Consider the following 11,540-nt stretch of genomic DNA (forward strand, 5'->3'; position numbering starts at 1 on the left):
AAGGGGAAGAGGGGGGGGGGGGGGAGTATCACATACCATATAGATGAGAATCCAACGATCCGTTGCATATATATTCGTATACTAGTAGTCTTCTGCTGTCCTCAATACAGAATCCTATCAGCATTACAACATTTCGGTGCTGTGCGCAGCTGAGAACTTCAACTTCCGAGCAAAACTCTTGATCCCCTTGAGAACTTGCCAATTTGTGTTGCTTCACAGCAACAACTTGACCATCTGGAAGGACTCCTCTATGAACAGATCCATATCCTCCCTCAGCCAAAAAATTTGCTTGCGAAAATCCTCCAGTTGCAAGCTCCAGCTCAGCATAAGTAAACCACCTGGGCGGTTTACCAAATACAGGTGCCTTGTGTTGACAAAGTGAGCACAAGGGAGGAGGGCCAAGAGGTGCACTTCTAGACAGAGAAACTGCTTCTCTCACATTCCCACTGTACTCCAAATCAGCTCTATAACTCGGGGATCCAAAATCACTTTCCTCGTCAAGCTTACTAAACTTCCGCAGAAATGTCTTATTTGTGGAATCTTGTGGCCTGTCATGAGTTCTCAGTGAGCTCTTTCCTTTGATTTGCGAGAGTTCAGAATGTGAATTGATTATGTCCACAATCCATGGTTGGAACCTTAAACTTGATGATGCGGATAAATTCTCACTCTCACTCTCTGAACTCGATTCATCTACATCTTCCTTGGCAGCTAATAAATTTGCTTTCTTCAGATCCCTATTTACTTCAGCGACAAAAAATGGCGAAGTTCCAGGGTCAGAGCTTGAAACTGATGAAGTACCAGCTTCAGTCGTACTGAACATCTCTGGACTACTGGATGGAGTTACAAGTGGACCTCGAGAAGAATCCAATGAATCCTTCTTGTTTGATTCTTTTCCACATATTTGAGTTTGATCTGAAGATAATGTGCCCATGACATCAGGTTCCTTTTTAGGTGAGCCTACTAAATTTAAACGGAGAACTTTTGGTTGAGATCGCTTCATGATTACAATATTGCACTGCAACTCTTCCATGCAGCGTTTCTTCTCATGTTTGAGATGCCTGTAAAAACACATAGGAAGCGAAGTTTAATAGAGCTTGAAAATATAAAATCACTTTAACAAGACATCAGGCTCTGAAGAATTATATAAATTACTTGTCCAAGACAACCCAATTTGCCTGAGACTTCTTCGCCTCAGCAGCCACAGCTCCATGCGGTGTACCAGAAACAATTTTAATCTTGACATTTATCTGGAGGAAAATAAGAGTACAAGAAAAACCAAATGTTGACGTCAATGTTTATAACAATGTCACAACAGTGGAGATGACCAAGAATTTGTATGCTTGCCTTGTTGGGATCATAAACATCATGAAGCTGAAGGATCATCTGGGAGCAATAATCTGTTATGTCGGACTTGTGCTCCGAACTATTTCCAGAGTGTAACTTCCAGTGGCCACTGGCACAATCTCCAGCAAACCTAGGGAAACCCCATAACTTCCTACCTAGAAATGATTGTGTAATTCTTAGAAAAAGCAATTTTCACTAGACCCTTTTTTGTGAAAGCACACGAGGCATATATATAAAAACATGGAAGAATTAGTAAATAAAAGATCCCTTCAGAAAGCAATGCTGAGAAAACATGAAGACAAATCAGCATCAATGAACAAATTAGGATTCAATAGCACACAAAGAAATTCGCAGCTGCAAGAACAAGTCCTAAACTTTACGATCTCAATAGCGGAGCAGAGAAAACAAGAAGCAAGAATTTCTCACTGATAACAGACTATTAATCAAAGATGCAATTAACTATTACAGAAGTATGCGGCTAGAGAATTCTAGCTAAACTAAATGTTCAGTTTTAGGACATCATAAATGGAAAAAGAAAATCCACAGAAATTACCGGAACTCTGTGAAGGCACAACCACGAGTAGTGTAATGCAATCACCAGGCTGAACAACATGAGTCAAAGACCATACAAGAGCTGTTTTGGGTATTTCCTTTGATGCCTTAACAGCCACCATCACTTTCTCTGCGGCATCAGAACTCATATCCTGTTTCCCTTTCTTCATCTCACGACTCATCAGAACACAACAATGTCTTCCTTTCCTATTTGCCTTAACAACTTTCAACTCAAATCAACATGCTAGACCATTTCTCTTTACTAGATTCTGAGAACCCACAAGTAAATCATGTCTGCTCCAAACAAGAAGAAAACAATATATGCATTATTGTACTGACTGACCCACAAAAAAGATGTGATTCTCAAGCATATAAGCCTAAATGGCTGCTATTCTATCACAGTGACCACCTAATGACAACTGATAAGACCCCCTTTTAACCCTATAACTCTACTGAATTTCTCAAGAATCAACCTACTTTCCTTTTTCATTCTGTTCTTTTCCAAGAAAAAGAACTGGAGAGAAAAATATAAGGAATCTATCATATGCTATAAAAAAGAATGAACAGTATGGGGCACATGATTTCTGCAAACATAAAATGCATTTGACAGTGATATTGTCCCACAAACACCACAGTCAAAAAGGGCTACCACATAAGGTGTTCTTTTTTAGTTTGCTTTCAGATCACAAGAGTCAAAAATTGGAGCTAAAAATGCTTCAGGTGAGAGAGAGAATGAATCGGCGACCCCATTATGTTCCTTTTTATCTCCGAAATGGAATGTTGGAATCCAATTAAAACAGTGTAATTCAGAAACCCCCATAATAAGATAAGAACAGTTTCCTCTGCTACTTCACATCACAATATGCAAAACACCAAATGTCCAAAAAGCTAAAAGGCGACTAACCAAATCGTTGAATTGACACAAGAGTTGAGTTTTCAGTGACCTGTAGCTGATGTATCGATAATAATAGTGACACCTCAAGCCCCTCCAAATCTCCACAACCAAAACCCAAAAAGCACTCAGATTATAGAACGAATCTCCCTCCTCCACCTGCAAAATTCCAATATCAACCCATAAAAAAAAGATGTACAGTAACAAATGATTAACAGAAAACTCGGGTTTTTCCGGGCAAAGTAATGATGTTAACTATACAATGTGATGGGTTATAGCTGTATGTAATGTATACATACATCTCTATCACTATCTTCTTGTTTTTCCTCTGCTTTCAACATCAAAAACAGCTAAAAAAAACCAACATTCTTAAAAATTCTATTTTGAAGAAAATCATTACCTGAAAGAGATGAATCAAAAAAACTTGAAATGGGGTTTTTCAAAGTTGACCCACAACTTACAACAACTCATCAAAATCAATAATTTCTGCTGAATGAATGATGAGTTTGTGTTTTTCCAATATCAGTGAAAAATGTATATTTGTGCAGCTACAGAGATTTTTTATTATTTTTTTTGTCTAACAGTTGGTTTTAGACATTGTTATAGAAATGTTTACACAGAAATATAGATATGAAAAAAATGATCAGGTGAAGAAGACAGCTAATTGTATATATATTTTTCTCTTTCTTTCTGCTTTGTTGTTTCCTCTTTCTTGATAAAGTCTATTTGCAGATTTATTTTTTTACTGTGTCAAACACAATCAATTCAATTCGAGTCAGAGATTTTGTTTGTTCACGTAAATACCCTTCTTTTTTGACGAAAATATCGACTTTGACCTTTCTTCCAATTGTTTTTAGAAGTAATAAAAACAATTTTTTTTAATACAAGCGATAACATTGAATTCAGAGATGTATTAGAAAATTAGTTAAATGCACATGGATATAATTTTAATGATACATATTCACGTTTTGAATTGTTGGATGTTTTTGCTAACTTTAACATAGGATGTGATCGTTAATTAATCGAAAAAATATTTTTCAATTTTTCTCGTGTTTAGTCAATTAAAAAAAGTTGATTTAAAAGAATTTGTAGATTTTTTTTTAGTAAAGGTAGAGAAAATAAGGGAGTTAGAAGTGGATCGAAAATATATTTGAAGAGGTGATTAAATTGGACAGGACATGTATTTACAACTTATTGTGGATATAATCTTAGATGTGAGAATGTAAAGATTGTGGATTAGGATAGAAAACTATTAATAATTGAGTGTTATATAATTTCTCCTATCAATATTAATTATTTACTCACATACTATTTTGTTCTTCGATTTTATTATTACTTATTTTCTTTGTTTTCGATTATGGCATGAGTAAATAATAAATATTTATAAGAGAAATTAGATATTATTACATGTTTTTTTTATTTTTTTATTATCGTATTATATGTTGTTGATATTGTGTTTTTTTTCTCCCTATTCCTAAGTGGGAGGTCAAATGAAAATAATGTATGTATTACAAAGTAAAAATACAAGTATACAATGCATACCATTGAATATGTTATTATCGTAATTTCAATGAGAAAAATATAAATAAAGATCTTGGATGAGCCAAAATTATTTGAGTTTGAAATTCTAGAGCGCCCAAGTAAATTAAATGAAATTAATATCGAAATTTTGGATACTTCTAAGTTCTAACAGTACCAGCCAAATTGATGTCCCACAATTACTGCTATATTTTCTGTAAGCTATAGTAAATGTGTTCCATATTTGTCTTTTCTTTTTATTTTTTTTATATTTCGTTTTTCTATTTTGGCACCAAGTTCAACTACGTATTTATTTACATTTTTTTTTATTTTTTTAAAGAATGGAGTAATATTTGTTTATATTATTTTGAATGAGCTGAAGATTTGCTGTGAAACCCTACTAAGGAATGGAAGGTGGCATTGCAGCATTAATTTTGTCCTTTTTAAAATTTATATAATATAATATTTGTCTTTTTTTTCTTGGAAATCATCAACTTTGCAAGTAGCAATGATGATAACTATGCCATAGTAAAAAACTTTATATTTTTCTACATATATTATTATTATAAAGTGAATAGAGACAATTTTCAGCGTCTCAATGCAAATTTTAAATTTAGGAGGGAATTTGATACAAAAATCCAAGATTTTAAAAATAAAGGTAGAGATAGAATTAAAAAGAAGAAAGAAAAAGTTTAGTTAACGACATTAATATACCAAACTTTTATACTTTATTACTAATTTTTCTTTCTTTAGAATTTATTTAAAATAACTTTTGGTGCCTCTCCAAATTATTGGTAGATGCCCTTGGCATCATACTATAGTTTTGCAAATAATTAGTACTTTCCTTTTATTTTTCAATTGATATATAATTACTAAAAAGTTGGCAATAATACAGACAATATTACATATTGATGATCATATATATATCATGACTAACTTTTATTTTAATAAAATCACATCAATGATGAGATGTAGATAATTCCTCACCAATCTCATGTCAAATGATTTGTTGAGAACTTCTTTAATCATAATGTAATCATACGATTATAAATTTTATTTCTTCGCTTGCTTTTGATTTAGAAAAGGTTCCATCAAATATAATAGTTTCGATTCAAATTTTGTATCAATATCAAGGAATTTACTATAATATATAATTAAGTTAAAATTTCAATTGTTAATGATTAGTGCAACTATTATACTACTTTCTCTGTACCAATTTATACGACTCACTTTCTGTTTTAATCAATTCTAAAAAGAATGACATTTATAACTTATTTTAGACAATAAGTTTCAAAAGTCTTTTTTTAAAAAAACTACATGTCAAGTCAAATTAACTCATATAAATTAAAACGAAAAAATAATATTTAAATAATAGAAATTTTACATTTTGACTTTGTTTCTAATCCATTGGACCTGAGTCGAGGAAAAACAATTAGGGGTCGTTTGGTAGAGTGTATAAAAATAATGTTTAATGCTCAATAGAGTATATTAGTAATACTTGCATTAATAATGCTTGTATTAGTTATGCATAGATTATTTCTTAAGCATTGTTTGGTTTGGTGCATTAAAAATAATATGCATCGTACAAAAATAATATTTGCAAAAGTATCCTCCACAATTATGGTGGAAAAGATTTAAAAGTACTTTTGAAGGATAATTGAGTCTTTAGCCATGCTAATGCAAATACTAAATCTCTTTGCATTAAAAGGTTGTGGTAGAATGAATTTGGTTCTTCAACTCTTGCGGGTTCACCCCTTTAGAGTTTAGCATAAGAAAAAATTCTTATTATGAAGGGTTTTCTTCTTTACCGGATCATATGCCGACACAAATTTAAATTAATCGTAATTTCAATTACAAATATCAGACCATAGATAGGAGAAACAGTAAAAACACCTAAAGCCTAGAGGTTTCCCCTTGTGGTACTGCAGTACTGCTACGCGGCCCCAAAGGCACGTTGTAATTCAAATCTTTTTACTTTTCCCAGGCTGAATACTGCACCGGTACAGTAACAGGGATCCGGTATTGCTAGGTACCGTTCATCAAGCACCAGGTACCACTCAGGCAAGCACACAATAATCAGCGGACGATATACAATGTTATAATATCGAATCAATCTGAATTCAATATTTTGATATTGTAACAAAATTTTATAAAAAATTCACTAAAATTACAGAAACGGTCTTTAAACTATAGTAATTGATAACCAAATGCATCTGACTGTACAATGAAGGAGAAGCTAAATTCTGACAAATTGACAGGTGAGAGGAGACGGAGCAGAATGAGACGTAACACGCCGTTATCCCGTCTCCGTCAATCCCAAATTCACTGTGTATGCAGTTCCCGATGACAGGATAGACGGCGTATTGTAGTCAAAACTGTCAGCTAACGTTTCGCCGATTGACTGATCCTATCTTTATTGTTACGTTATCAGAGCGTTAACCTCATTAATACGACACTGTAAACTGACGGCGACTCGACGGCGCTTTTCTTCCTCAGTTTATTGGGCGCCACTTCCCACGGATCATGTCTCGCTGCTTTCATCAATTTTTATTAATTCTTTTTTAAAAATAATAAATTTATGCGTAATATATAAATAAATGTGTCTTTTAATTTGATTTGTAACTATTATGATCTATAACTTTGAGTATGTATAAGTAGACATTTAAATTTATACAAAAAATAGATACATTCATTCTACCTTGCGTCCTATATGACAATTTATATGTACGCCACATAGAAAATATAAGTGTCTACTCTTATACAAGTTTAAGAATTTACCTTTACATGTATGAAATTAAAAAATATAAATATCAATTGAAATTAAGTTTAAAAGACATATTTTTTAATTAGTTTTGACTTGACACGAAGTTAAAACAGAGTGAATATTAGTATTATTTGTGGAATCAACTTTTTCTGCCGAAGTTCCGGTTTTGTTTTTGTAAGACTGAACTAGAAACGGTAGCGATGTATAATTGAGACAAATATTTCTTGTATTTATCGAATCAGACAAAAAATTAAGGGACAGCAAGTTCTTAAATAGAATTATTCAATATATATTGTTTATTTAACTCTTACTTAATTCATTACTTTATTAATAATGGGACACTGGCATGCGTTTCGAAAGGGTAATTTTTGTTTTTATTTGCTGATCATTAGACAAAATATTTTGTACCTATAGAGACAAGAATCCTCATATCTATTGGATAGGCCATTAATATTGACCATAGGTGCCCTTCACACCTTCCCTCTCCCTATTTGTTCTATTTGTTTTAACAATTTAGTATTCGAAATTTACTGATATGAATGAGTAGGATCACATTTTGCAAGTTAGGGATGGAGAGTTGTGTTGGTGGAGTGATATAGAGTATAAATTTATACGAAATTTAAAACTAGTAAAACTGCAAACAATACTAAATTTGAATTCATAATTTTAAAATATACGATAAGTTTGATGCTAGAAGCTTGATTCATCTTGAGAGACACGTTAATAAATGTAAGGCGTTCTACATGTTCCAAATTCGAGTATAAAATCTTTAATTAAGAATTGAAGCATACTTACTATCACATCAACACCTACTGTATATATATAAAAATAATTTGACGTATATAGTGAGATTCAAATGAACTCTCTTGTACCGTTAATAGAAGCTTAAAATAAGGGGGGAAACAAGTGAAAGTTGGGTCCAAATTCCTTGTGGAATTGTTGGAGGTGGAATAATTGAAAGATTGATATAATCAAGGTTTGTTTGTGTTTGATTATAACATATAATAGTAAAAAAATCATGGGGATTTGAGGATGGAATCAAAAGATCCCAAATATCAAGGGATCATTGGGCCTTGTGGGGTCTTGTAATTATCAACTTGCAATAGTGGGCCTTACTTGTCCCTGAAACAATGGGCCATGGTGTGTGGTCCAATGCTACCCGGGTTTAACTTACGATGACGCTCCTTTCGTATTCAACTACCAACTCCCTTTTTCTCCGTTTGATATCCGTATTGAAGTTTGATTAAGGTATTAAGAGAGAACACTCATTGAAAAGCACTAACCAACGCATTTGCGATTAATGAACAAAAGTTGAAAATTTCAAAGATATACCCAATCCAATATAAAATATTATGTCACATATTTCAATATATGTAATATTATATCTGAAAAAATTTATATTGTTTTGCTAAATTACATATAAATTCTCTTGACATATTTATTTATTTTTTGCTTCATACCAAACTCATCCTTTATGTATAATAAGTGTATATCCGTATATAACAAGTGTATAATATCTATATATTGATTAGAAAAAGTAAATAATGAATCTGACAGACTTTTTATGTAAAAATCCCATTTTTATTACACAAAAACCCATAAAAACTTTCAATAAAAAATTATCCTACACTATATTTTTTCATATTTATGACTTGAACTTGAAACCTCTCATTAAAACACCATATTCTAGTCTTTTGGGTAATTTAATTTTATTCCAAAATATATTAGTAATGTTTTAGACAAATGTATTGAAGTATATTAGTTAAGTGAGACGTTTAAGCGATTAACAAAACAATATTTTTCTTAAGAAATGAGCAAAACTTTAAAAGACATATTACAAGGATCGAAAACAATATATCATAAGTAATAAATATGTTGAATTTGTATTTTTCAGAAGTAATTGTGATTGTCATAAAATGCTCGTTTATTATAAATTGATTTCAACTATAATGGATTTATAAACTTTCATTAAAATTTAATGTCCGTTAGATTCAATTAGGCAATGATATATTTGATAGAGTTCTACCAAAGTAACCTCATTGAAGGTTAATCAATTTAATTATTTGTACGGTTTGTGAAAAGTGGATTTTAACATCATGCACTGGATTTCTGTTTTGGTTCTTTGCTAGAAATAAAGTAGACCTCCAGTGAGATGGTACGTTTTCACATGGAATCATCAACATAAATCAACGAGCAGTAGCGAAATCAGAATTTTCATAAGAAATATCAGACGAAGAAATTTAATTATCACTCCTTGAATACATGTGGCTGCACCACTGCTAGCGAGAGTTATAATGGAATAGTAATTGTTTTTCATTCCTTAATAGAGGTATCAAAACGACGATACAGAAGAAGAAGAACAAAACGACGTGCGAGGCTCGAGGGCAGGAAAAAGGAGTCGAGTCGATCGAGCCAGGCTCGATCATGAGAAACAATTAGGATTTAGCCGAAAAAGAAGCAAGGCTATGGATACCATGACTAAATCACTTTGTGTTAGTGAGACCCTCAAGCATCCGAAATACATCAGAACTGGAAATGACATAACATCGCTAGGTTTATGAATTGTTTTTGTTATTAGAAAACGTTTTACTTTTCAATACGAAAATTACTATTATAAATTTGAATGTAATCAAACCTCAACACGACATCTAGGATTAAGAAAAAAAACAAGAAAACATGAATGTACATACATCTCATCACAACAATTGATTTCACATGCATTGTAGGGGCAATCATTGCAATTCACTCATCACAATCACATGGGTGGTGGTCCTAAACTTTTGAAAGTACAGATTTCTCCATTGTCAATATCTTATCTGCTCATGATTTTTTCACACATACTATATGATACTCACTACATCATCAAACATGATGATAAATGTACATTTCTATTTCATGGTACTATAAATTACTAATTCTTGTTTATGAACATGTACTGCTTATTCACTAATTCTCAAAATTCTATCTAGACTAGAATAACATATTGCTAACACTCTTTGACTATTTCTTGCTACTTTAAGTGTCTTAATAGACTACCTTTTCTTTTGGTGGAGCCATCATCTTAGAGGAATTAATGACACTGCTTCGTTGGAAATTTTTATTGTATATCTGTAGATACATTATGTACAAGCAAAATTATACAATATAGTATATTTGAATCAAGCTTTTGATTTTTTTCATTTAAAGACATAAATTGCTATATTAATGGTAAAACATTCATGGAAGTAATTACTAATAGGATGATGTTGAGTTGTCATAGAGTTTTCTAAATGTACATAGTCATATTTAATATAGAATTTAAGTATATTAAAATATAGCACGTACGCCACGATATTTACATTTTATATATAGATTCAAGTTGCATTTAATTTGAGTTCATAACACGTATGAATTTAATTGAGATCTTATAGCTAGATAATTTAGCTATAGCTATGGCCTACATGTTTAATGCATATATAATTTAGTAAATGTCTTTATCCAATGGATCAATTAATTAACTAATTTTCTAAATTGCTTGAAGACACAATTTGTTTCTTACCTAAATTATTTAAGACAAGTAGGTTTAAATAAAGTAAAGAGTTGCATGAAGAAGAACAATTTTGAGTAAATAAGAGAGACAATTTAGGTATAGCTCGACAACTATACCTAAACTCATTTATATTGTCATATAAATAATGTAGATTCCTTATTGTCCTATGAAGGAATGCTTAGAATGAATATCAAAATATACTATACATAGAATGAAGGAGTATTTGTTTATTTATATAAAAATTCACCCTTTTAGGTATAACATTTCTTATTTCAAAATCTAGTAGTCTGGTTAAGTTAAATTCGTGCTGTGTGAGATTCATAAAAAGAAATTTTTCTTACTTACAATTTTTTCTATTTTCAAGGGATTTCATCCATTTCACTATGTTCTTTCATGGTTGTACATGTACTCTCAAATTTATAGCATGTTTGGTCTCTTTTTTTGGTGGGGATGGGGGGTTGATAGTACCAATTCGTTTTACAAATGTCCTTATGTTTATGATACTGCTGTCCATAATGGTAGGCCAGTATTTTTGATAATTAAGAGATTCAAAAGTATATATCAACATGATTCAACATATACTATTTACACATTACAAAAAATTAACATTATATATATCATAGTATAATTTTTAAATTAATAAAGGGAATTCAGATTTATTCTCTAGCGCCCCTTTGCTTCGCCTCTGGTTGTCTAAAGCCAAATTAGATGTTAGGACGAGACAATCTGATCGAAGTCACATCGAAGAGAATAAGATGCTCCTCCCCTTCCCTCTTTCTTTTCCCGCTTTGTATATATGCTTTTAGTTAAACAAGTTAATGCATTTGAAGGATTCACTTAATTAATGGTAAAAATATTCATCAAATATCATTCACCTCTTGTATTTTTTAATCGTGACAAACTTAATATAAGAGTAATTATTCACTTTTAAGGTAAAAATA

The 11,540-nt window shown here is 31.6% G+C and overlaps 1 protein-coding gene across 3 annotated transcripts in view; it reads right to left on the reverse strand.

Annotated features, from left to right (window-relative positions):
* The window catches only part of LOC102592867 (inactive protein kinase SELMODRAFT_444075), a 5,965-nt gene extending 2,507 nt beyond the window's left edge, over nt 1-3,458 (reverse strand). Inside the window, exons 1-6 of one of the 3 annotated variants that reach the window (XM_006342936.2) lie at nt 3,189-3,458; nt 2,801-2,947; nt 1,898-2,190; nt 1,345-1,499; nt 1,153-1,247; nt 37-1,058 (exon numbers count right to left, since the gene is read on the reverse strand). In XM_006342936.2, coding sequence (XP_006342998.1) covers nt 37-1,058; nt 1,153-1,247; nt 1,345-1,499; nt 1,898-2,078 — 1,453 coding nt within the window. In that variant the 5' untranslated portion in view covers nt 2,079-2,190; nt 2,801-2,947; nt 3,189-3,458. Of the gene's footprint in view, nt 1-36; nt 1,059-1,152; nt 1,248-1,344; nt 1,500-1,897; nt 2,750-2,800; nt 2,948-3,188 lie in introns of those variants that run through there. The other 2 variants (XM_006342938.2, XM_006342939.2) reach the window with 2 other exon arrangements.
* Nucleotides 3,459-11,540: the final 8,082 nt, after the last annotated feature.

This window comes from Solanum tuberosum, unplaced genomic scaffold (assembly GCF_000226075.1).
Source record: "Solanum tuberosum cultivar DM 1-3 516 R44 unplaced genomic scaffold, SolTub_3.0 scf00040, whole genome shotgun sequence".
NCBI lineage: Eukaryota > Viridiplantae > Streptophyta > Magnoliopsida > Solanales > Solanaceae > Solanum > Solanum tuberosum.